Genomic DNA, 26570 nt, shown 5'->3' with positions numbered 1-26570 from the left:
GCATACACAAGACTGTACAGCTGGGAACAGGGGCAAGGTGGAAAAGAGAAGCCAGACTACTTCCTCTTAACAGAAATGTGAGGATTATTACAGCAATGCAACAGTCTGTGGAACTGTAGTTTCAAAATACAGAAAGAAGATTTATTATTAGGTTAGGAATTCCTTCTTGTATAAAATTGGTGTGTGAAATCACTGTGAGAAGATAATTTGGTCTCCCTTTGAGCCCTTCTTTAGAGGAGGAATATTAGTAAATGCCATAATTTTATCAACATTCTCCTTTATTTTGTGTCCTCTGAGCAGGGCAAGTGACACTATTCATTAACTGCTTTAGAATCACTTTTTTGTATCATTCAGCTTCTAAATAGCATGGCAGTTTTTATCTGAGTTTATTGCAGCATTAAAGTATGATTCTAAGTATTGTTTGTGCTAACAGTATGGTCAAGTACTCTGTGTAAACATGGCAGACAGACTTTAGACTTTCCAGCAGCCTCTGCTGTCCCAGTGCCTTAATTAATAAAGTTACAGTGCTCATTCTGTGTGGCTGGTTTGTGTGCCACCTTCCAATGCTCCATGCAGGGCAGCTCTGGAGAAGTCAAATTTCAGCAGCTTCTGAGGACAGTCAGTTCAGGTGTGCAGAGTGTTGTTGTGTGGGGCAGGTCCCAAGGAAACCGGATGGCCACATCGAAACAGGGTCCAAAGAAACTGGATGGCCATTGAAACAGGTAACCTTTGCCTGGCATCCACAGTGAAGGATATATAGTGCTACAAAAATCTCATGAGCCTTTAGGTAGCAGTATAAATACATTCTTTACAGAGGTGACCCCACCTCTGTGTTTTTTCTCCATTAATTCTCTTGTCCTTCATCTGTGTTACACAGATGGATGCGTAACAGGATTGGTTTGTGTGTAGGAAAGAAGGGAACATCTAAAGTTAATCAGAAGAATACATGCTGTTGGGATGAAGACTGTTGCTGCAAATTCATTGTAATCTGAGAGAAAGAATGTAGTATCCGTGCTTTTGGCAGAAAAAATCTGAAATATAGTAGAGGATATTTTTGTCATGAAAATAAAACATCTGAATTGTTACTTTATGAAATCTGGGGCTTTGATTTATGTAAGGCACATTTTTCAGTTTTTGTGTGAGTTGTACCAATAGGTCTGTGCTTTATTTATGATCACTAGAATTACAAATAGTTGCTGTTCGTGGAAAAATTACTTGCACTTTCAAGTTAGATGTGTGTTTATTCTCTTAGGGCCTTTCTTTGCCACATCTGCCATGGCTTACCCAAGGTTTAAATTAATTTCTGAGTGTTAACAGAAGGAATTTGATGCTGCTCATTATAGTATTGGTACTGTCCTGTTTAAGATCTTGTGTTCAGAAGAAAGCAAGTAGAAAATACAAATGAAAAACAAATTCCTGCACACTAAACAATATCTAAGTCAAAAGGAAAAATAAAATAATCAAGTTAATTCCTAAGACATTTGTTTTTTTGTCTGTTTGCAGCAGTACAGATCTGCATAAAAATAGCTCCAAGATTATTTGGGATACTTCTCTGCAATGCAATGAATAACTAATAATTAAGATAGATGAGGAATGGTGAACTACTGAGCTTGAACTAGGTCTGCATTTTGAGCTCTTGTCCATGTCTTAGAGGTGGTAGCACATCTGGTGCTTTCCTGCATTGAAACAAGACTGTAATCCCACACGATTCAGGATCAGCCTGATGGTGATTCTGTTTTCTTCTCTAGATAGTCTCTTTTGTGTGAAATACAAATTTGTTTAATTATAGGGATAGGGGAAATGGAAACCAGGAGTTTTACACAGATGAGGATTGTGTTTTGTCACTATATTGATGTATTTGGTCAGGTTTTATAATCTGGTGTTCTGACAATTGTAGAGGTTAGATATTTCTAAATTCAAATTTCTCTTTTCTCACAGTCATATAATTTTAGTCTTCAATAACTGGCAACTACATTTTGGAATTTCAACCTCTTGACTTCATCTTTTCATAGAGTTTCAGACAGCTTATATTCAGTATCTAATTTTTTTAATGGGAAGTGTGCTTATTCAGTGTGGGGAACACTGTGGGGTTTTTTTACAAGAGTTCAGTAGTCATTAGGGAGGGGATTCTGCACCTCTGCTCTGCTCTGATGAGACCCACCTGGAGTGCTACATCCAGGTACAGGATATGCTACATCCAGTGCTATGTCTTCAGCCCAGGAAAAATGTGGACCTGTTGGAATGAGTCCAGAGGAGAGCCACAAAGAGAGATGGGGCATGTCTCCTATGTAGACAGGTTGAGAGAGCTGGGGTTGTTCAGTCTGCAGAAGAAAAGGATCCTGGAAGACCTCATAGCACTTCCTGGTGCCCAGAGGGAGCCTACAAGAAAGCTGGAAACAAACTTTTTTGGCAGGGCTTGTTGTGATAGGGCAAGGGTTAATGATTGTAAACTAAAAGAGGGTAATTTCAAACTAGATACGAAGCATTTTTTTTAGGTTTGTTTTTTTTTTTTTTTTTTTTTTTATGATGAGGGTGGTGAGGCACTCAAGTTGCCCAGAGAAGCTGTTGATGCCCCATCCCTGGAAGTGCTCAAGGCCAGGTTGGATAGGACTCTGAGCAGCCTGGTCTAATGGAAAATGTCCCTGCCCATGGTAGGGGGTTGTGACTAGATGAGTCTTGAGGTCCCTTCCAACCCAAACCATTCCATGGCTGGTCTGCTGATTAGAGACCTCTCAGCTGTGCCTTTCAGCTGCAGTTCAGGGGAGTTGGTTGTATGCTTTAGCTTTTAAGGTACATTATCATGGAGTTATTCTGTTGAGATTTCCTATTTGCATGTATCCATCTGTACAGAATAATTTTTTTCTACATAGAATCTTTAAAATTATTGTCCTTAAGAAAAATCGCAACTTTTTGGGACACCAAAATTTACCCTATTTCTAAGTCAGTCCAGGAAAGTCTTCCAATTTACTTGTTTGCTTGAATATTTATCTGTGCTATTATGAGTACACACAGAACTTTGGTGACCCTTTATCTCTTAATTTGCTGGTGTCACTGTTTGATTAGTGGTTTTGTTTTAATGTAGTCTAATTGAAGCAAATAATACTAGAGGTTTATTAGCTCATTGTAACAAATTACTGGATACTTAAATATTTATTTGACATTTTCTGGCTTGTAACACTGCTTTTGTTTTGATTTCAGAATGCTCTCTTTAGTTGTATTAACAGAAATGAAAGTAAGTATATAATGAATAGTTTATTTTGTTTTTCTTTTATAATATTCATTTTTTCTCTGAACTGCAAGAGATTATGTAGGTGAACATACACTCAAACACATGGATTTCAGACCTGTATAAGTAAAAGCCATGAGTAAATTGTCTTAAGTAATGAAGGGATTTGGCTATTTGTGTAATTAATATCAGTTTTCAGTTTGTGTATCTGTATTTGTCTTTTCTGTCATCTTTTTCTTCTGCATGTTCATTTGATGTGTGCTAAGTAGCAAAATTAAATGCATAGTTGAAATGTTGAAGAACCATGAGTTTCATTGCCTGATATCTGTTTATATAAAATGAAATCAGTGTCTCAGAATTAATTCCAGTAGAAGCTGTTCTCAAGAACTACTATATGTATTTAACAACATAGCAAAAGTGGGTGAATCACCAGTACCATCTGTCTGGGTTTTTTGAATAATACTACTCTCATATTTGTTAGTTTATTAGTAGCATTTCTCTGATAATTCAATTATTGGACCTGTCTTGTTACCTAAAGTAAGAACAAAACAGCTGAAAATGAGATTGAGCTGGCTTGCTCATGTCTTGAACTTGAGTTCAAGGCAACTTTAATACTGACTTTTTTCTCCTGCCAGACAAACAAATGTAGTTTGGCTAGTTACAGATATTTCCAGTCATTCTGTAGACAGAGGTTTTTCAGTAGAGCATAGAATTTCTTCTTTTTTTTTTCTTTCATTTCCTTGAGCATCCTTGTGTGTCAGACTTGCTCATCTCTTCATCTCTCTGCATAGGAACCCATAGATTTTCTGTTGTTTGTCTCTTTGCTTCCCCAGTGGGGTCAGTCTGTTGCAGTTACGCAGGTCATCACACGAACTGCCGGGAGTATTGCCAAGCAATTTTTCGGACAGATTCCTCTCCTGGTCCATCACAAATTAAAGCAGTTGAAAATTACTGTGCATCTATCAGCCCTCAGCTTATACACTGCGTGAATAACTACACACAGTCATATCCAATGAGGAACCCTACAGACAGTAAGTACAAATAAATCCATCTTTAATGAAAGAAAGTTACAGAAGATACTGAAAATGTACTTCTTGTACATTTTATATAAAATGTGTTACTGTAGAAGTTGATCGTATAAATATTACTGTCCTTATATGAATATATATATGATGATAACTCTTGGGTTTAGGTGCAAACATTATATGAATTTATATGATGATAATTTTTGGTTTAGGTGCATTAATAATTGTTATTTACTTTTAATTTTTACTTATTTGCTTTGTAGTTTTTTTCCAGAGTTGATCCTGTATCTATTTAGGAGAAGCAATGTTATTTGAGATTCTTTGGAGGAGAAGACACATTATAGCACTTTTATTTCTCAGGGCTGTAATGTTGTGCATCTTTAATGTTGTTTGTGCTTGACTGTTAACTATTTTGTTAACAGGTTTGTATTGCTGTGATAGAGCAGAAGACTATGCGTGTCAGGCTGCCTGTAAAAGAATTCTAATGTCAATGAAAACAGAGCTTGAAATTGTTGATGGACTTATAGAAGGCTGTAAAACCATGCCTCTCCCTCAGGACCCGCTTTGGCAATGTTTTCTTGAGAGCTCAAGATCTGTTCACCCAGGAGTCACTGTGCACCCTCCACCTTCAACAGGCCTCGATGGAGCTAAGCTCCATTGCTGTTCTAAAGCAAATTCTTCCACATGTAGGTCAGTATCTCTCTAACCTCATTTACAATTCTGAAAGTTAGGAATTTGTCTTGTTTCTGGCCTTTGCCTGAATCTTGCTGTGTACATCAAATAGGAAGTTCTGGAATTCTTAGAAAAAATACAGGTTCAGGTAACCAGATAGTAATCTGTTGAGTAATATATTCTGTCCAGTACTTTGTAATTCAAAACATACTGTTTTATAAGAGGAATCAACTTTTCCTTACATTTGGCACTGGCTTATTATAGCAGAAACAGTAAGTTAATTAAATTTGTACCATACTTGTGGTCATAATAGCCAATATTACAACCTCTGGTTAAGAGGTCTTAACGAGATGCTAAAGAGAGACAAATGATTATTGCTCCACAAACTCTCAAGTGCCTGGTTGCTTCATGTTAAACCTTGGCAGTATTCCTTTCTAGATGCTCTTCTGGTTTTTGTCGGTGAAAAATAACTTAGGTAATTTAGTAATTAAATAAGGGAACTAACTATTCTGACATTTAGAAAAACAAAGATTTTCAGCAAATTGTTGCATGCTTTCAAATTATTGAGGCATTTTTAGTCTAAAGTGGTTTTCTGTCCACTTTAAAAATAGATTATGATTGTATTTTAAATGCATCAATGTGTCTGAACAAGTGGCAAACTTTTTGAGCTGTTACTTCCTTTTATATCAAAGTTTCCAGTAACAGCATCTCATGAATGCAGCAGGATCTTTACAGGGTTTAATAGTAGAGCCCTGGAGTTACATTATTTCTTAGCATGTTGCAGCATAGGATTGGTAATAAAGTCAGTATCTTTTAGTTCCTTGCTTTGACAATGAGTTCCAAAATGGATCCTTCTGTCGAGTTTTCAATAGGCAGGAGATCTAATAATACAGTGAAGTTCTGTATCTTGGGATGGAAACATTTGTAGTTTGTAGGACATTGCCATAAACAATGTGGGCTGGGTATTGCTGACACCAGGAAATATCTCAAACAAAAGCAGCAAACAGTATCCCAAACATCAAAGAAGGCAAAAGAAGGAATGTATTTTGCTTGACAGTCATTCTGTAGGAGGAGAAAGTGTGATTTGAAGCTGAAGGATGGGATTAGAAGTTGTTCATTGTGATGGCAACTTAGATTTATTGCCAGTAAAATCAGCTTGGATAGTTTTAAGTTCAGGTTTCCAGTTGTTACATTTTTATTGGATATTGCAGTTTTATATCCTGAAGTCTTTTGATCTTACTAGCTTAAAGATATGCTGACGTGCTTGACCAAAATGGGTTATTTGCTTTGAGCACAACATTTGGGTGCCCTTGGAGACTTTGTGGGCTCTAACACAATGCTCTGTGGTGAGCAGAGGCAGAATGATGGAGCAAAGAAGTGATGAGCTATATCTGAATGGCTGTTCTTTTAATATTATTTTCTTCATCTCTATTTCTGTTTTGTTTTCAGAGAGCTCTGCACTAAACTTTATAGCACGAGCTGGGGCAATTCACAGAGCTGGCAAGAATTTGATCGCTTTTGTGAGTATAATGCAGTTGAAGTTTCCATGTTGACCTGTTTAGCAGATGTACGAGAACCTTGTCAGCTGGGCTGTAGAAATCTTACTTACTGCACTAATTTTAATAACAGGTAGGAGAGAGACACTGAATATTTTACAAAGGAATTCCTATGCTTTGATTTCAAAAATAAAATGAATTGTTTTTAGACTTATTTTGAGATTGTATATAGCTTTCTTTCTGCAAATATGGTTTTAGTTAATTTGAAAATAAGTACTTTTTCTTTAGAATGAACTTTTGGAAATGCATTTAGCAACAGATGTAATAAAACTTACAGGAATAAAAGTTGTAAAATGTCACAGTGTATTAGCTCTGCGTAATTCCTCTGTCCTACTGCATAGACAAGTAAGTCGTGGTTACTGGACTGTTGTATATTATAAATAAGGTTAAAGTGTTTGTTAAATTTACATGTTACTCATTTTCAAAATTCCTTTGTTGCAGAGATGTTTCTGTGGGTTTATAGGACAAAATGATTTAAAAGTGGTGTCTGAAAATAATTGCAAGGTTACAGTTAGAGTTTTAAAAAAAATAAATTTTCTTAGCTATTAGAGATCACTGGCTTTTTTTTTTTTCCTTAATAGTATGTTGTGGCATGAGTGTTACAGGAGAATCCTAACCCTAGCTAAATATAGATCATAAATCAACTTGCATTAGTGATTTACTAAGAAACAGAGGTAATTACAGAGATACTTGGGCTAAGATATTTGCTCTTAAGTCAACTTTAGATGAGAAATATTAAAGTGATATATGATCTAAGAACTAGAGGTGAGAAGGGAGTTTCAGCCTTGAGTCTTAAAGAGCTTGTCTTCCTTAAAGACAGATTTCAAATTGATTTTGATCTTGCTTAACTGTGGGAGGGATTAAACAAAAAACAAGCCATATGAAAGATGTAGGAACAGTTCTTACGGTGAAAAGGGAAAATGTGGGGTACTTTATTTTTCTTTTATACATGCTATACATGCTACATCTTACCTTCTCCTTTTAAGACCAACAGAACTATTTAGAAGCTGCAATACTCAGTCAGACCAGGGAGCCATGAATGACATGAAGCTATGGGAAAAAGGGAGTATTAAGATGCCTTTCATAAATATTCCTGTGCTTGATATTAAAACATGCCAACCAGAAATGTGGAAGGCAATTGCCTGCTCCCTACAGATTAAACCTTGTCACAGCAAATCTAGAGGAAGTATTATCTGCAAGTAAGTACTATGGGGAAAACAAAAACCATTTTAGAGGTCAGTAACAAGGGTCATTTTAGAGGTTTTCTTAAGGATTTTAATGAAAATTTAAAAGCTGTAGGACTGTGTTTGCTATGTTAGGAAAATGTGGCAAGGCAAACATGGAAGGAATATGAAGTTGCTTGGTTGCCATTGCTTGAATCTCCATCACTTTAAATTAAGATATTTGCCTGTTAATGAGATGGATGTATATGCTGGTATTGTAAAGTGAAAAAAAAAACCAGATGTCTTGAGTTTTTTGGCTCTCTGTGGGGTTTTAAATCTTTCCTCTTTTTTGATTTTGAGATATACCAATGACTTTAAGCTGACAGAAACATCTGGAAAAAAGAAGGTTTTTTTGTTTGTTTTAATAAACTTTGAAAGTAGGTGATTGAGTAGAAAAAAGAGCAGTCAATAGTGCAGGTAGTGAGGTAGAGGTCAAGCCATATTAGACATTAGTAAATTAAGGAAGTGCTTGGTCTTGGAAGATGGCATATGATGTCATAGAAAATGAAGATCACCAAGCCCAAAGTCAAAAAGGAGTACTACAAGCAGTAGTTTCTGTCTTTGTGTCACAAATTTCTTCCTTCCTCCTACATCAAATGTAGCATATGTGTATATTAACACTCTGCTGTGAGGTATATTGGGAAAGCTGTGGATTCAGGAAAGGGAATAACACAGAAAGAAATTTTTTTCATATAAGCCCTTATTTCTTCAAGTAATCTTCATGGTTCTGTCTTTTTATTTACCTGTAGATCAGATTGTGTGGAAATACTGAAGAAGTGTGGAGATCATAATAAATTCCCTGAAGGCCACTCAGCTGAGAGTATTTGTGAACTCTTATCTCCAACAGATGACTTGGAGAACTGTATACCCTTGGATACTTACCTGAGTAAGTACTAACATCCCTATGCAGAAAAACTAGAAACCAGGATAGTTTGAATGCTTGTTATTACTTTTAATAATCTTCATTATTTATCTTAAAATTGTATTGAATTTGAGGCGTTTTATTTTGTGTATTAGAGAAAATTTGAATTTTCTAGTTAACACAGTTCATTGCTTCTATTTCTTTTTGTATTGGACATATGTGACAAGAAAATTATTGGGCAGACAAGATAAAGAAAATACATTTTGCTTGTGAATTATCATCTGGGTCATTATTTCCAGGACTGTGGACTAAACTATTAAAATAAGTTAACTACCTGGTCATATCACACTTCTACATTTATAATTAAAGTAAAAAAAAATTCACAGAATTGTCAAAAATACTATTTTACTGGATGTATGAAATGCTATGCTTTGCTAAAGAAACATAAACCTCGTTTAAATCAGTGTAGATGATGTGTATTCTGTTTTCAGGCCCAAGTTCTTTAGGCAACATTGTAGAAGATGTCACACATCCATGTAATCCAAACCCATGTGCAGCTAATCAGCTATGTGAAGTAAATAGAAAAGGATGTCAATCTGGAGAGCTGTGTCTTCCATATTTGTGTGTGCCTGGTAAGGTTTTTTGGGCTTCTTTTTACTGAATTTTGCAGGTAAACGTACCATTGAAATGTTGAAGATTTTGAAGTGAACTGCTGTGCCATGGTTTAACCCAGCTGGCGCCTGCATACTGCACAGCCACTCACTCGCTTTCCCCTCTGGCATGAGCAGGAACAGTTTAGTCACTGAAATAAAGTTAATAATAATAATTGTCATGGTGCTGCTGAAGAAAAGGGAGATAAGAAAAAGAGAGGAATACAACCCAGAGGAACCAGGAGATGCACAGTGCCACAGCTCCCCTCCCACTGACCCAATGCCCAGCCCTTCCACAAAAGACGTCTGGACGTGCAGCTGACAGCATTGGTGCTTCTGCTCCCTTCAGTGACATTTCTAATGTGGTTGCACCTCACCAGAAAGACACTTATGGTCATTTGGGAACTGCTTTTTTAGAACACTGGTGTTGTCTAACCTCTGCACCATGTGTAAACATGAGCTGACTGGGGAGAGGAGAGAGCTTCATGCAAAATACGTTTCAGGTACCTGACTTTGAAATGGCAGGTTGGGTGGTGTCACTAACAAGGATCAAACCTACAAAAGGAAGTGTGAGTCTCTGCAATGTCCAACTTCTACAGCCCCTTCATTGTTCTGCCCTAGGCACTAGGCACTGGTAGTGCTTGCCACAGTTTTCCCCTTTCCTTTAAAGCAGGAGGTGTCATTCAGTGACATGAGGGGTCAGCTGTGGTTCTTGAATCAGTGCAGGAAGTGTGCATTTGGTGACCACTTGACTCGTGTGTGACTGAACAAGTGAGAGTAATGCTCTCACTCAGTTTTTACACTGAATTGCGTGGAGCAGCCTCCTTTCTAGAAGAAGTGATAGAGAACATTGCCATAGCTGTCTCACATCAGTTCCCTCAGCCTCTTTTCTTCCAGCAGTTCTGTAGCTGAGCAGTAGTTTCCCCAGTGGTTCCTAATTAAAAAAGAAAGCTGGATTTTGCTTCACTCATACTCATCTGCTCTACTTAAGCTCTTTTAAAAGTGAGGACAGACTTCAGCTCATTCTTTGTGTGAGCCTAGGGATATTGTTTTAGTTATGCTTCTATGACCCTTACAAATATTTTTGTTTTCCTGGAAAGCTGAGTCATATTACTATACAGGTTGTATTGTCTTCACTTGCTGCATAAGTCATTCAAACTCATCTGAAAACAAGCTCATACAGAGCTTTTGAGAGACAATTTACTTCCTCTGAAGGTTGGAAAGTGACTTTATATTTTAATTAAAGACTTTTTAAAGACTTTCAGTCTTTTTATTGGCTGAAAGTTTCAGGGGGTTTGTTGCAGTTCACCCCATGTAGGGTTATTTCAATCGGCTATTTATTTTTATTATTTTTCATTTCCGTTCTTTTTTAAATCCACTTTTCCTGTTTTTTCTTCCTTTCTCCCATGCATCTCTTGTAAGAATCCTTCAGTGTTCACTTAAGAGGTACAAGTAGAGAAGAAAGGCACAATAAAATATGTGAGAGAAGGGAAATAACTGAGCTTTGCTTGCGAGACCCTTTAATTCAAATTCTGTATTGGAGATGGTGAAGCACGTGGAGTATTTGTTACATAACATGTTTCATACTACTACAGAGCTGAAAAATTAAAATACTTGAGAATTATTGTAATTTCAAGTCTATTTCTCAAAAGTAACCTCTTTACAGATACTTTAGAACTTTGTCTCAAGCAATTGTCTTCTATTTGTGCTGCTTGTTGCCTCTGTGAAATGGGTGAATGTAAGGGCAAGAGTAAGGCTGCTCAAGAACACCTTATATTTTTTACAAGTCAGTGTAGTAATTAATTTCAGTAGTGGCACTTTGCCCACGTGTTTACTACTTATGAGCTAAAATTTTTCCTTGTATTCAGGCTGCAAACTGGGAGAAGCCTCCGATTTTATTGTCCGACAAGGTACACTTATCCAAGTTCCATCCTCAGCTGGTGATGTTGGGTGTTACAAGATTTGTACCTGTGGACACAGTGGATTGCTGGAGAACTGTATGGAAATGCATTGTGTTGACCTCCAGAAATCATGCATTGTTGGAGGACAAAGGAAAAGTGAGTAATAAAACAGTGATGTATCCAGCACCTGCTCCTTACCTAAGGAATTTTTGAGCTACATAATTCAGAGTATTAGAAAATACAAAAGGTGATGATTACATCCCTCTATTTAGTACTGGGTTAAGTCTGACATATGCTGGAAGGTTCCACTGTTGAAATCAGTACTGAACTGTGCCTGTCTCAAATCAATCACAGTCCTGTGTGAAGGGTATTCTCAGTACAGTATTTCTTTTTAGCATGGGATGATTTCTCTACTAGCTCCAAATGGTTTGTGAGGGGTTGTTTTGGATTTGTTGGGGGTTTTTTCTTCCTTCTACTGACTTGTGGCATCTGGACCAGTGAACTCCCAAGTGTTGTGGCGCGGCATGCGCTCCTCGCCGCGGCACCCCGAGCGGTGCCGTGCTGGGCGGTGAGGGAAGAGAACGGGCGGCCGCTTTCCCCCGCAAGCTCTGCAGTTTCAGTTCGTGGCGCGCAGGGACAGACGAAGGCGACACGGGACTTGGGGGGGAACGAGATGGTTTTATTCCATGAGCCCCAAGACCCCGGCGGGCGGGGGGGCAAAGGTTTTATACAGAACTCAGGAGGACGGGTGTAGGAACAGTAACCAATGAGGGAATAGCAGGGGAGGAGTTTAGGGCAGAACTAACATCTGGAAGCTGAGGAGGGGGCTAGAATGAATGACAGGGAAGGTTCTAGGGAAAGGGGCAGGGAAAGGGGGGTTGGGGGGGGGGAAACAGATATTAAACAAATATCAAATGAAAGAAAAACACACCACCGCATCTCCCTCTTTTCCTTTACAAAAAGAAGGAGAATTTTGTGGTTTAAGCAAATTAATAAAACATGCAAATAATATAAAATCATATGATAACATTGTAAATTACTTAAAGGACATGAAAGACACATTATTGCATTTATAGGGCAGGAAGAGTAGTAACAGCCTAAATTAGACACAAGACTGCACAAAACTTGCTGTTTTGCTGCTCTGAGTAACAATCTAAAATAATGTAAATAATGTAAATAATTGAAATAGAATGAAATAATTGACAGAAATTAAACTAAAAAATTTAATTAGAATGATTAAAATTACAACTATCTAATTTGAATAAAATAATTAAATGGAATTATTGGAATTAAATATAATAAAAGATCAACTAAATATAACTAATAAATTTTTAAATTTCGCAGCAATGCAGCAAGCCTGAAGCGATATAGTAGCTGAGTGATTCCTGTAGCAATAATGGTTAAACACAGCCTTTAAGTTAAAAAATATCAGAAAAGACTGAATTAATTATAATTACAACAAAACAACTTAATATAAAATCAAATTGTAACATTACATATTATTAAAAAAAACATAAATTGAAAGACATTAAAAAATGATAAACTAATTGTGATTACAACATATGAAACATATAAAAACTTTATCTGGAATATATAAAATTGTCCTAAATCAAAGTCCAAATTAAGGGTACAAAGCACAGCAGGATTTGTGACTTCATCTGATTTAGAATTTGTTTCGTCGCGGCGCTTGCGATGTTCAGCTTCTTAAATTTTTAAAGCAGAGTCAGCGGATAACGGCAAAGCAGAGTCAGCGGATAGCGATGTGGTTTGTTCAATTTGAATGTCCGTTTGAGAGGTGGGCATAATATCTTGAGTATTAATTAACTGGGATGATCTTTTTTTTTTTCTATAAAATATAACTCAACAAACAGATTATTTAAAAATAATCAAAAGCAAAAAGAGGAATTTGTAGTTAAATAAAAAGGAATATTGGGTAGGGTACATTAAGGAATAGGATAGGGGAATCAGACAATCACTTAATTAGTGATTGCCATGATTAACAGGGGGTATCGGTAAGGGGTGGACCGGGGCGCCGCCATTTCAGGGGGAAGACAAAATGACGGATCCCCAGTCCCGGGTTTCGGCTCCATTTCCTCGGGAGAAGATCCCTCCCGACCCTCCCCCCGGAGGACGAGCCCGAAGAAGGATGGGGGAATATCCAACCCCGCCTCCCCACAATAGGGACTAGCCTCGTGCAGGGACGGTGCAGGGCTATTGGGAGAGAAATGGGACTGGCGGGAAACCAGGGGCGGAAAAGAAGGGTCAAGGCGGGAAATGGGTCCCGAGCGGCGTGGCCAGCGCCATCTTGGGAGGGGGTGCCAGATACACTGCACTTGGCCTGAGCAGTGTCCGGCAGGGCACTTGGGGCGGCTCGGCCACAGCAATCCCCAAGGGAGGATAGGAAAGGGTTTTAGGAAAGTCCGAGGGGATGGGGATATAGGGAGCTTCACAGAAGCAAAAAGGGGAAATTTATAGGAGGGGGGGGGGGCCGCCCGACGCAGCTGGATGTCGGCGCAATGCGTGGGTGTAAAGGGTCTCTTTTAACAACGCTCCTATAGCTAACGTGTCGCCCTCTTAGCTGATCCTTACTGGTGTCTTTTCTACCCCCTCCGTCCAGCCCAGAATGGGGAGGGGAGGATAGAGAAGACAACTTTTTCGAGGAGAAGAAAAAGCGATCTAATCTAGGTCCCCACAGAAGACTAGGCGAAGGATAGCACTCAGTGCTAGCTTCCCCCAGAAAAAGAAAACCCACCCGCTTGCCAGGGACATGCAAGGCTACAGCCCCAGTCTGGGCGCAGACGGGGGTCAAAACGCAAGAAAAAAAAAGGTGGCAGACCCAGCCGCCCGTCGGGGCGACCCCCACCCCGTGTAGCCCACCTTACCTTGCAGGCTCGGACGGAGATGGCTTGAATCTTCTCCTCGACTCGATGGAAAAGTCGCGCTAAAAACTGGGGATGTTCCTTCCCGGTTTTGGCCCTTCCGGAAGCCTGGGTGTTCCCGTTAAACCAAGACTCGTCCCCGAAGCCTTGGTTTCGGCCACTATCAGCCTCCGGTGGTCTCGCTGCAGATGCTGACCGAGGAACGAACCTCTTCTCGGTCAGCCCTTCTTCAGGCTCCCCCGAGCCGCTGCCAAAACCGCCCTCTGTGTCCTCGGGTAAGTCTGCCCGCCAAAAAGCTCTGCAGCCCGGCTGCCCGTGCAGCGCGGCTGCTTCCGGGCGGGAAGATGGCGAGAACAAAGAGGGTCCCGGAGCGTCAGTTTTTCGCTCGGCGCTCAGCTCCTCTTAGCATCCGGCAGAGCTTTTACGGCCGTAGATGTTCCTCTTCCCTCCTTCTTCTTCTGTGAGGCGGGCGCCCCCACAAATTTGCCCGTTTTTTTTACAAGACGAAGGAGGGAACCATCCTCTGCTACCATATGTTGTGGCGCGGCATGCGCTCCTCGCCGCGGCACCCCGAGCGGTGCCGTGCTGGGCGGTGAGGGAAGAGAACGGGCGGCCGCTTTCCCCCGCAAGCTCTGCAGTTTCAGTTCGTGGCGCGCAGGGACAGACGAAGGCGACACGGGACTTGGGGGGGAACGAGATGGTTTTATTCCATGAGCCCCAAGACCCCGGCGGGCGGGGGGGCAAAGGTTTTATACAGAACTCAGGAGGACGGGTGTAGGAACAGTAACCAATGAGGGAATAGCAGGGGAGGAGTTTAGGGCAGAACTAACATCTGGAAGCTGAGGAGGGGGCTAGAATGAATGACAGGGAAGGTTCTAGGGAAAGGGGCAGGGAAAGGGGGGCTGGGGGGGGGGAAACAGATATTAAACAAATATCAAATGAAAGAAAAACACACCACCGCACCCAAGGATTGTGTTTCCACTCCGGTAGGTGGCACAAAGACCTCTCTCCCTGCTTACTGATATAATGTAGTCTGGAGCAGGGGGTCCATCTGACCCCCAGCAGCCGCTGCCGTGGGTGTCGGGATAGCGCTGGGCTGTTGGGCTCAGCCTGGCTGGGTCCCTCGGCTCAGCTCCCAGCCACAGGCAACTTAGCGAGCCACTCTGGAGTGATTTCAGCTCTGGAAAATCCAGCTCTCAGTGATTTCAGCTCTGGTAAATCCAGCTCTCAGTGATTTTGCTCTGTGCTCGCCAGTTCCTCAGACAGACACAGGGAGATGGAGAGAGGAGAAGTCTGTATGTGGTTCCACAGCGGTGTCCTTTAATTTCAGCTCCTGTGAAGGGGTGCAGGGACAGTTCTGCCAAACTGGGCAGAGAATGGGGGTTTGTCAGAGTCCAGAGCATCCCTCTGGCTGCCTGGATGACTTGAGCCCCTGGCAAAGAGCCCAGGAACCTTGGCAGCAAATGAAAAACACCTGTGGATTCTATTTTAACCCATGGGAGAGACTGCTGACCTTATATGAGGAATTACAAGCAAAAAGGGTTTGAATGATGTAATAAAGAAAGTGACACAGGGTGGAAAAGCAGAATTTTGGGATTTTTTAGAATGAAATTCAGGGGTACAAGATGGAGGAATCTGGGTGTGCCCTAGCCTTCCTTCTTCTCTTCCTCCATGTCTTGGTGTGATGGTGACACTTTTCTATTGGTCTAGGATAGGGACATACTGTCCAACATAGATCTTAGGTATTGGTACAGGAACTGTAAACATAGTGCACGTAGTTTTGAGCATATAATGTGAGAGACACCCAGGGCTCAGAGGAGACTGCCATGGCTTCTGTGCTAGCTGGACCTCGGCAGGTCAGAGAGAAGCTATTATAGATAAGGAAAAATAAACAACCTTGAAAACTCGGCTTCATGCATTCCAGACCTCTTCTTCAGCAGCTGGGCTAGGAGAAAAAGGATTTTCACACTGTTGGGGTCTTGCCAAGTGACCCTGACAGGGGTTGATATAGGGTACAGGGGTGTTGGAAATTGTCCAGTGGCCAGGGTTGAGGAGAATACAACCTATAACCTTACAGAGAGATAACAAGGGTCTGAATGCAGAAGAGGAGCTTCTTTGGTCCAGTCACCGTGACTGGGCATTTCTTATCTTAGGTGAGTGACCATCAGGGAGGCCTTGCAGGGCCTCTGTCTGCTACACTGATTCATTCAGCTTAAGGTTTGTAAATATTCATGCAACTATTTAGAGTAGAAATCACACATCTTAAAAGTGTAAAAATGGGATTAGATAAAAATATAGGATAGGTTGTGGTGATCAAGTATGGGGTTTAGTGAGAAAAGCATACTGTCCAGCTACCTGTCTACACTGAACCATTCTTTTTTTCCCCTTGTCCCTTTGCTTTCCCACACATCTTCCTACTTAATTAATCCTAATTCCTCCTTTTCCTTTTCTTTGGCTCTTCCACTAAACATCCCCTAATAAATTTTGCACAATCTCATTGTTATGTAAGAATTACAGTTTAAAATATTTATCCATGGGGCTAACATATGCCTAAAAATAAACGTGTAAGCAACTACATGATGATGAAGGTGCATTGAACACTGTGGCTTTTTAAAGTCTTCCTCACCATAGCAGCTTCCTGTTTAAATTGGCATGGGTAACAAGGATTAATTGGGTTCTATCTAATCTGACCGTCAAAGGAGTTCAAGGAGATGTGACAGGTTCGTAGAAGGCTATATTGATTTATTTTCAGATTTACTCTTTGCTTTAGAGCTTTAAGTGTGTATTTTTGTCATGCAGACTGACATTATAATCTTGGAAAAAGAAAAGGAAAAAAAAAAACAAAAGAAAAGCTTCTACTAAGGTAGGGGGGAACTTACAAAAGGTCTTGAATATAAAATGGAGTTTGTGCTGAGCTGTGACCTATCTGAAATTGGTGTCTTTTAATCAGCAAGCAAGAGATATTCTGCTGGTGAACAGTTGCATATCTCAGCACTGGACATTGTTTGGTGTCTGTAAATCAGCCCTTTTAAACTACTGTCAGACTGTTGTACAAGCAGAGCTAAAGCAAGGTAAAAATATCTCATGAGTCCAAAATAACTGAGGTTTCTTTTTTACCATGTGATATGAGTTATTTTCACATTAAGTAAAACTTAAGAAGCAAGGCACTTATTGTAGTTTCATTTGTCACAAACATAATTTTCAGATTGGGAACCAAAACCTAAATCATGAAAGAGCAGGAAATTGGGATATTTCTTTCTCACAAAAGATACCATGTTGAGCTAAATAAGCAATTGAACTATTATTTTCATCACTCAGGAAAGTCTGCCTGCAGTATTCCAGGGAATGGAATGGGGGATTTTGGAATGTGTTTTTTTGTTGTTTGTCCAAAGAAGATAAAAGGCAGCCAAACATACTTAAAACTTTTCTTCCGTTATTTTGGTTTTTTTTATTTTTTCAGAGTTGGTACTATTTGTTCATGGAAGCAGAACAATGAAAACATCTTAACATTAGCAATATATTTGATGGGCAGTTGTAGAAAATATCTGGTGAAAGTGGATGCTTTTAAGATACAGTTGTTAACAAATACAGTGTAGCTGTAGGTTTTCACTAAGTGCTGTCCATTTAAATACAAACAAACAAGCTACAGCAACCAGACAGTGTTCTCTTTTGCCATAGTGACTTATGAAGTGTTTGTGGTGATTAAGACTCTAGGTATTATGTAATAAAAAATAAAAATTACTAGGTTCCAAATTTGTTAAGATGATGCATTGAAAGCAAAGAATTAAAAGTTTATGGTCACCATGTAAATATTTTGCAGTAACTATATTTCATTGATTTATATGTCAGTCATATAAAAAAGGGGTTTAGACATAACATCTGAACTGTGTTTTTTAAAACCATTCTCTATAAAGAAAACAACTCTGAATGTTTTGAATAATGCTGGTGGTTTTTTTGTGTTGTGAGTTGACTCCAACCAATGAAATGATTACTGATGAGGACGGGTTGCTGTGTGCACTCTTTGACAATGAAAGACAATAGCACTGCATAGTTTTCAGGTGGATCCAAAGTTAGGTACTCAGAAGAATCACCTGAGATCCTGGGTTTGGCATTAAAGCTTCTAAGCTTTTCTTCTTCTCTGCTGGCAAATTCTTTGCTCCTTTGAGAAGTACTGTGGTGTAAAGAGAGCTTTTTGTGCTGCAGAGGCTTTCCTCCCACCCCCTCTTGTTCTGCCCTCATTTGTGTTCTGAATTGCTCCAGTCTTGAGGGATTTCCATGTGCCTGTGTAATATTTTCTTTAAAATTTTCATTCTCAATCTCAACCTTTTGAAAAGAGATGAGAGGGAATTACCCTATTTTGTAAGGTAATTACTATTACGTTTTCCTCAAGAGCTGTGTACTTGTTGGTAGTCTTCAATAACCAGTTTGATTACAGATAGATCAGAGTCTGTCTTCGACATGAATTGATGTGATATCAAGCATATATCGTGGTGAAGGGCAGTCATATGGGCAGTTCAGAAAACCAAACTGGAGTTGCTAAATTGAAGAAAAATCCTCTAAGTTTGTAGTTTGATTCTTAGATTCAGGTGTGAAGATGTTACTGACTTATAAAATACATTCCAATCCAATGAAGGCTAGAATGAAGCATAGGAACTTTTACCTCTTGACAGACACAAGTTGTGCTTTATGTGTGAGACTAAAAGTTTAGGAAGCTTATGTAAATTTAATTTAGAAGAATGTGTCTTTACAAAAGCTTTACCTTTAAGAAAATATGAAACTTGCTAGCCAGAATTTATTGTTCTTAAAAAAAATAAATGGAACACCTAATTTATACAGGCTTTGAAAGGACTAAGTGCTTGCTTCTGTGGTTAACTAATTAATCAAAAACACATGTGAACAGACTTTTCTGTAAGTGAATAAAGCAAAACTTGAAATCTATTGAAAAAAAAAAAAAGGATGGAAATTTCATTGGGAAAATATACTGAAAAGAGAAATTACTGAAAAGAAGCAATTAATGAGAATGTAATATCTGTGTAGTGCATATGAATATGTAGGTTTTGGGTCTATTTGCATTAATTGTATGTATTTACTTAATTTATTTGAAGGCCATGGAACTTCCTTTAACATAGATTGCAACGTCTGTTCCTGTTTTGCTGGAAACTTGATTTGTTCGACACGTCAGTGCCTAACTGAGCACAGCTCAGAGGATGAACGTCGGAAGTTTACAGGTAACTTTCCAAACCATGAAAACTCTTGAGTATTTTTAGAGCAGGAATTATCAACTAAATTCTTTCTGCAGTATTAATGGAAAGCACCCGATAGTTTGTTTTTATTATGTTTTTTAAACTATTTATTTTTCTCACGTCCAACCTGCACTGCAGGAATAAGCACATATTTTAAAAAAGAAAATCAATACTGAAAAATAAGACCTCAAGTAATATGTAAAAATAAGTAGAGACAGGGTGCACTAGGTATGAGAGATAAAGAGTTTAGGGGAAAAATGGAGAAAGCTGAGTAGAATGAGCAAAGAGGCAGGACACAAACTTCTCTTCCTGCTCCTTGTGCTCCAGCATTGCTAAATGGCAGGTAGGAGAAAGGGGCTGAAGGCGAGATGCCTCAGTGGCACATTATGTATCTTGTGTCGTGGAAAATGAGTGTGCACCCAGTCCCTGTTCTGTGTGTTGCTCTTGCAGGTTTGCCCTGTAACTGTGTGGACCAGTTTGTCCCAGTCTGTGGCCAGAACGGGCGCACATATCCCAGCGCGTGCATAGCTCGCTGCGTGGGGCTCCATGACAACCAGTTTGAATTTGGATCATGTATTTCCAAGGATCCTTGCAACCCAAACCCTTGTAATAAAAATCAAAGGTAAAAGCAGAATATGTTTTTCAGCTTTTCTTTGGCTTCATCCACTCATAAAGCAGATTTATGTGTTCTTTGAATGTGTTGTATATTGTAGCATTCTACTTGAGGCTATTCCAATGAAAATAACTGTTTGAAGTAGCTGCTTTTTATTTATCATCATTAGTAATATTGGACTGTGATAACTGCTAGTTCTTGGTTCCAGTTTTGTAATGCTATGTCAATTAAATTCATTATGCCGATCTCAGTTTAGCAATAAAGAAGACTTCACATATACTTTCAAAAGTGGGAGAATCAAATTTTGTCAAAATGGCAATAACTGTCATTTTACTACTTTGTTTCACACCTTTTAGTAGTTTACAAAGAAGACCCACATCTGACTTCAAGACTTGGAGTCAGTCTTGCTTATTCATTCAGTAATCTGTGCTTTTTGTCTCTAAAATAGGAAAATATCAATCACCCTTTCTTTTTCTTAGGCTGAAATCTTGTGAAAACTATGTCTGTACAACCTCTGTGTTTTTTAATATCAAGAAAAGTAGAATCTGCATAGACAAATATATTAAAACAAAAGTATGCTTTGTACTAGTGTGAGGAAAAAAAAAAATCTGACCTTTCTTACAGAGTCTGTGGCTCACAATATTGGTCTCTGTCTTCCAATTTTCCCTGTGTTGTGCAATATTGCAGTCTCCTTTGAATTAGTGCATTTTTCTGTTTTGAAAGAAAGTTCAAAATAAGTTGTGTAATATTGTGCTTTTATGAAAGCTGATTGTAGCAATTTTAGGGTTTTTTCTTTTTTCTGCACTTAAAATACCATGATGCAGAAAAATACTGAGAAAACACTGTAATTTTGTAGCTGTTACAGCCATAATGGCATTCAAAATTGGAATTTCAAACCTGCGTTGTGGATAAACATTTTTTTACTTTTGTGTTTGAAATTTGGAGAGTACATAGAGGCTTTCCAGTTTTTCAAAATACCATTATGCTTAGAACCTCAACTTGTAGTTCAGGAAAGGTCTGTACATATTTTTCTGGGTCAGTTTGATAATACTGCTCAAACTGAACATGCTCATCTGAAAGTACCCCTGATGCACTTGGAATGTCTTTAGGATCTTATATTCCACTTGTGAAGTGTTTAAATCTCAGAATTTCCGACCCTTCCCTAATATCAAAGGCGAGTCTGTAATGCATGGGAGTGCAGCACTCAGAGAGAATAAGGACATATTGTGCATTTTCCAGTGGTGGCAGCACTGCTGTAATTTATTGAAGGAGGGAGTTTTCCAGAGAGGCCATGAGACCTTTTATCAGCCTGCTCAGCAGACTGCATTGGCTGGCATTTCTGTAGCAGAGGGATGCCTTGCAGGGCCTATGTCAAATTTTTTGCAGATAAGATTGTGGAAGGTACATGTTTTATTGAAAAGGGAAAGAAATTGTGCTGGTTTTCTGTCTGTTCTTGTCTCTGAAGCGTGCAGAGGAATGGATGGTAAGAAAGGGTAAATACAAGATTTTTCTGTTTGCAATCATCCTCTAGATGGAATGTCGTACAATATTCCAAACCTCCAAAGCTAGAATCCAATTAGATATTTGTAATTGAAACCATATAATCTTGTAGGTCTTGTTTTCACCCCTTTCTCAAAGAAGGGCAAGACTAGACCTCTGCAATAGAATCTTTTATTCTTGCTGTTCCATGTTTTCTGTAGCCTACATGTTTCTAAATATTCATCTACAAAATGAAGTATTGGAGTAGGTAAGAAGTTTTTCCAAGCATTTGTCAGTAATCCATTGAAAAATACTTGGTAAAAGATAAATGTTAGTGGAAACTGCAGTTGTGTTGACATACATTGAGTAAACGAGGTGTGAAACTGACCCAGGTTTGTGATGAGATCTGAAAAGGGCTATTCAGAGCGTTCTATCACTTGTATTTCCTGCCGCTCTGCTGAACCACAGTTAGTTCTAAAGCACTGGAGAAAATTTCACTGAAAATATTTTCCCTCAAAAAATAATCCCATGACATGACATGAAATTATTATGGCTTTCTGCAGGTGCATACCAAAGAAACAAGTTTGCTTGACCAGTTTTGAGAAGTTTGAATGCAGCCAGCATGAATGTGTGCCAAGGCAGTTAAATTGTGACCAGACACGGGATCCTGTTTGTGACACAGACAATGTGGAATATACTAACTTGTGTACTTTGTACCAAAAAGGAAAAAGTTTAGCATACCAAGGACCATGCCAGGTAGGAAGTGGTTCTGGCAATAAGTATCAAATCTTCTTTGTTCCTTGGTGTTCAACTTAACTATTTTTATTTTTTAAAATGGGGTTTGTTTCTTTGGGTGTTTTTTTAAGTATTATTTTTGGGGTTTATAGCTTATAAAGTGTTCTAATAAAAAGTAGTAATTTAAAAACTTATTTTTAACTAATATAAAAATAATTTCACAATCTTCAGAATTTTGTCAAATCTTTCTCTGCTTTAGTTAACAGTTGTCTCACAGCCAATCAAAAGTTCTACTTATGCTTTCTTAGGGGTAATACTCTTGATATTTATATCTTCCTATATATGCTATTAAAGCTTGCACGCTAAGGTGTGTTGCAGTAATTAGTGCAGTTCCATGGTTACTTAAATGCTAATTCTTACTGACTTAAACTTGTTTAAATATAAAATAATGCTCAGTCATACAAAGTCTTTACCTTTTGTGTGATTGTGCCTCAGGTTTACCAAGTTCATTGCTCAGGATCTATTTACAGACTAGGCAGTATGTAATAATTTCCTAGTTAGTGTGCATTGGATTAGTCTTCATATTAGTCCTTGAGAAGGATTAAAATTAGGTTTAGTTTTTGCATCCCACCACTCTGTATGGTGGTGTTGGATGAGCCACTTCTGTCACCTTACAATAACACATACACAAATATAAGAAATATAGGTAAATAAGTGATATATAAAAATATACAACTGTTAGAAACACATGTGCACGCACACTAAATTTTAAGTACACAAAACAACACTAAGATGAATGAATAAGTTACAAATGAGTTGTTAACAAATTAATTTTATTAATATAATATTTTAAGGTATAGTAAAGTTAATTTAAATACGGTCATTTTATTTAAGCATTGGACAGAACAAAAGTTGTTAGTTTCTGAAATATGTTTTATTGTGCATTTCCCAAACTCTGTCACCTTCTTGAAGTACTTATCCTTCTCATTTATGGCCCATTCATAAACTAGCAGGTTATTTCCTCTGGCTTTCCTACCTTTTCAAAATTCTGACAACATTAGTAGTGAATTCCCATAAACTTTGGCTTTCCTTGTGTTGAAACTACTCAGCAGCTTGTGCAGCAGGGCTGAGCTGACGCTGCGGGCGTTGCTGTGCGTTGCAGCCCTTCTGCAGGTCGCTGGAGCCGGTGTGCGGGCACAACGGGGAGACCTACGGCAGCGTCTGCGCCGCCTACGCCGACCGCGTGGCCGTGGACTACCAGGGGCACTGCCAGGCCGTGGGCGTGCTGTCCGACCACGGCTTCCATTCCGAGTGTGCCTTCGTCAGCTGCCCCCAGCTCTCTGCCACCGCCTGCAAACCAGTCCTTGCGCCAGGTGAGGCGGGTCCCTGCAGAGAGGGGAGAGTGCCCTGGGCTCTGGGGAAAAACAGGGCGATACTTGGAACAAAACGCAGCCTTTAGAATGTTGTATTAACAGAAAGCGTAAAGTAATGACTCTGCTCAGAGCTAAAACAAGCCAGTAACGGGACTCAGATGAGTAAACCTGAAGTGGAAAGGCCTTGGCTTTAGGGGGATGCTCCTTTGGTCTCTTAGAGACTGGCAGTGAGCTCTGTGGTGTCCAGGGTACGATGCTTCTAGGAATCCAGCGAGTAATTTTTCGGAAGTGGCAGCACAGATACTATAGTGGAATGCTGAGCTGTCATCAGCATAGGGTACCCAGAAGGGCAAAGATTGTATTTAATTAGAAGACAGAGTAAAATACCGCATGTATTCACAATGCTGTAGAAGACAGCAGTAGTTTTGCAGTGTGCTAGCTTGAGCCACTTTTTTATTGTTTTCACAAGTGCTTCCTTTATGAAACAATAACTAATCATAGGTAATACACAGAGCAAGAAAAGCTCTGTTCTTGAAATATATGTTTTATTTTTCTCCTTTGTCACCCCCTTTGAAAAAGGTCTTCATGTTTTATAATCACATTTATTACTGTAAATGTCACTCTGTGAATGTGAATTACATGTAAGTTGGAGAGTGGATTTAATATAGAGGCATGAATAGAAAGTTGAAATATTATCCCTTTGGTTTCTGACATGGTGAAGAAAAACAGTCGGAGAAATACAATGTCTGTCAGACAAGCACTTTTTCTCGCTTGTTATCTAAAGATTTTACTCTCCAACATGGTGTAACTGCAGAAATTAATGCTTGCAATGTGCATAAATGCTTCTGTCATGTACTAACACTATTAGCTCTTGAAATCCATCATTTCTGTAGGTGATATGCATGCATCCATGCAAAATCTTGTGGTACACACAGTGCCTCCAGTTTTTAGTTTACAATAATGAAGGATTTTAAAAATAATTAAAATTCATCTTTTTGCTTCTTGCTGATAGTAGTAAATGTGTGTCAAAAGGTAACTGATTTTGCATTATAAATGTTTTCAATATTAAAAGAACATAAGAAATGTGCAATTCTGCTGTCAAATTGAAACATTTGCTTTAGTAATTTTACTGTTTTCATTTTCAGTTAATATTCAAATTTTGACTCTTGCTAACTTAAAAGTGAAAAGACTATTTGTTTTTATTACTGAGATTTCTTTACTTCACATAGGAGCCTGCTGTCCACTATGTGCTGGAATGCTGAGAATCTTATATGACAAAGACAAGCTGGATAATTTTGCAAGGGTAAACAGTTCAATCATGCCTAATGTTAAGTGGTATATGAAAAGTCAAGTTACCATGCACTTCCTCCTGAAAGGTTAACATGTTATGAAAGCTATTATTTTTAGTTGTTATTTGTGATTGTAGGGTGTTTTTTTTTCCTTATACTGCTTATACTTTCCTTTATTTCTTTATCTGAATCATAAATTGAATTGTAATCCAAAGCAAAACAGAATTAGATTATGCACAAACAAGCAGACTCAGGTTTGCAGTTTGTAATACTGCAGTTTGCAGTTTTTGAATTGTAATAATGCAGACAAATTAAATGATTCTACTGTGATCTATGATTCTACTGCTTTCCTGTCAGAGATTTTATGTTTATAGATGCTGTGTATGTGTGCTGACCAATTTTGCTGAATAACAATATCTGTAGGGTCATTACTGCATCATGGATAGCTGTCCAGTTGTCATCTCTAGTGGTACCAGGGTCATAGTGGCTACTGCAGCTTCTCAGTTCATACATTACAATATGTGACTGTGAAGAAGAATTTTTAGTTTCTGTTAGAAGAAGGCTTTCTAGTTAAAGAAATGTATTGGTCTTATTCAAGTAGTTGGTGATAACTGCTCTCACCTACGAAGCACCCTAATACCTGGATTGTAATGTCTGCCTCTTTTAGTTCAGACACCTGGTTCATGTGAGAAAAAACTCCTTCAAATACTACAGAGTTCTATAAATCTAGGGCTGCTCTGCCTCTTGTTTTCCAGTGTGGGAGCACAAACCACTGTAACCAGTGTAACAGATAACCAGTTACATTATTTTGAGGTACGTGATGCATAGACACTAACCATGAAGGTGGCCAACACATATCAAAACCACAGTTAATATAAGAATATTTTTCCTCTTTCTTTCCTTAACTTTTTTTTTTTTTCCACATTTTTGGAGGGGTTATTTTTTTTGGAATCAGGGAATCATTTCTTTGAATTATGTTTTAGAAACATTGAATCCTTTAGGTCTTTTGCTAGCATTAAGAGTAGAGTTTGGAATGGCTGAAACATACTTTCTGGCATGACATAATGTTATAAAAGTGGGAATTTTACATAATATCACATCATCCACAGAGTTCTCTGTTTTCTTCCAGGTAACAAATAAAAAGCCAATAACGGTACTTGATATACTTGAAAAAATCCGCCTGCATGTGTCAGTGCCACAGTGTGATGTGTTTGGATACTTAAGCATAGAATCAGAAATTGTAATTCTCATCATTCCTGTGGATCAGAACCCCAAACCATTGCAGGTAGATGATGTTATTATTTTGTCTACCCAGCATTAATTTGCTTGACTTCTGTATGTGTAGGATGGTGCTTGTTTCTCAGGCAGATACATTGTGTGTCATTTCATTGCTCATGCCCTTTTATGTCCTACTCAGCTCCAACTTCTGTCTCCTTCTCTAGCAGAAATAGCCCAAAATGTTTTCCAGGACTTAGGAAGAAAAGTCTTGCCAGCCTGGTCATTCAGCCTGGTCATTTCTCACTCCCATCTGCAGCAGGTGCTGTCAGATTCCTGGGGGGAGGAGGCCACCACTGCTTATCTCATTGGTGGCACTCATTGCTGAGCTAGACACTTCTCAACTTTCAAAGCTTTGGACCTCCAGATATTAAGCTTGTCAAGCTTAAACTTCACCAGAGGCAGCTTCTAATGCTTTTAAAGGGTGCAGTAGAAAATGAAGTGGAAAAAATTAATTTCCTAACAGAAATGCATTAATAGCATCATGCCAGTGGGGGAATGGAAACCTGCGGTTTCCCACGTTCTGTTACTTCCATTCTTTTCTCCCTTTCCCATAAACAAAGTCAGTT

The 26570-nt window shown here is 38.9% G+C and overlaps 1 protein-coding gene and 1 non-coding gene across 11 annotated transcripts in view; both read left to right on the top strand.

Annotated features, from left to right (window-relative positions):
- RECK (reversion inducing cysteine rich protein with kazal motifs) overlaps nt 1-26570 on the top strand; it is a 65163-nt gene that overhangs the window by 22991 nt on the left and 15602 nt on the right. For 4 of the 10 annotated variants that reach the window (XM_085571561.1, XM_085571560.1, XM_085571567.1 and 1 more), the window contains 15 exons: nt 3199-3232; nt 4060-4257; nt 4674-4941; nt 6373-6552; nt 7466-7678; nt 8452-8588; nt 9056-9196; nt 11083-11271; nt 19100-19222; nt 19688-19859; nt 21893-22085; nt 23227-23437; nt 24667-24813; nt 25394-25539; nt 25856-26011. In XM_085571561.1, coding sequence (XP_085427687.1) covers nt 3199-3232; nt 4060-4257; nt 4674-4941; nt 6373-6552; nt 7466-7678; nt 8452-8588; nt 9056-9196; nt 11083-11271; nt 19100-19222; nt 19688-19859; nt 21893-22085; nt 23227-23437; nt 24667-24813; nt 25394-25539; nt 25856-26011 — 2508 coding nt within the window. Of the gene's footprint in view, nt 1-3198; nt 3233-4059; nt 4258-4673; nt 4942-6372; nt 6553-7465; nt 7679-8451; nt 8589-9055; nt 9197-11082; nt 11272-19099; nt 19223-19687; nt 19860-21892; nt 22086-23226; nt 23438-24666; nt 24814-25393; nt 25540-25855; nt 26012-26570 lie in introns of those variants that run through there. The other 6 variants (XM_077785456.2, XM_031503957.3, XR_014952762.1 and 3 more) reach the window with 5 other exon arrangements.
- On the top strand, nt 26012-26098 carry LOC146768299 (small nucleolar RNA U31b). The gene has a single exon (XR_014953475.1). It is a non-coding gene; the product is annotated as a small nucleolar RNA U31b (small nucleolar RNA).

The sequence above is a fragment of the Lonchura striata genome, chromosome 2 (genome assembly GCF_050655825.1).
Source record: "Lonchura striata isolate lonStrDom1 chromosome 2, ASM5065582v1, whole genome shotgun sequence".
NCBI lineage: Eukaryota > Metazoa > Chordata > Aves > Passeriformes > Estrildidae > Lonchura > Lonchura striata.
Note: the sequence above shows the minus strand (reverse complement) of the source record. Positions and strands in the feature narration are given on the sequence as shown.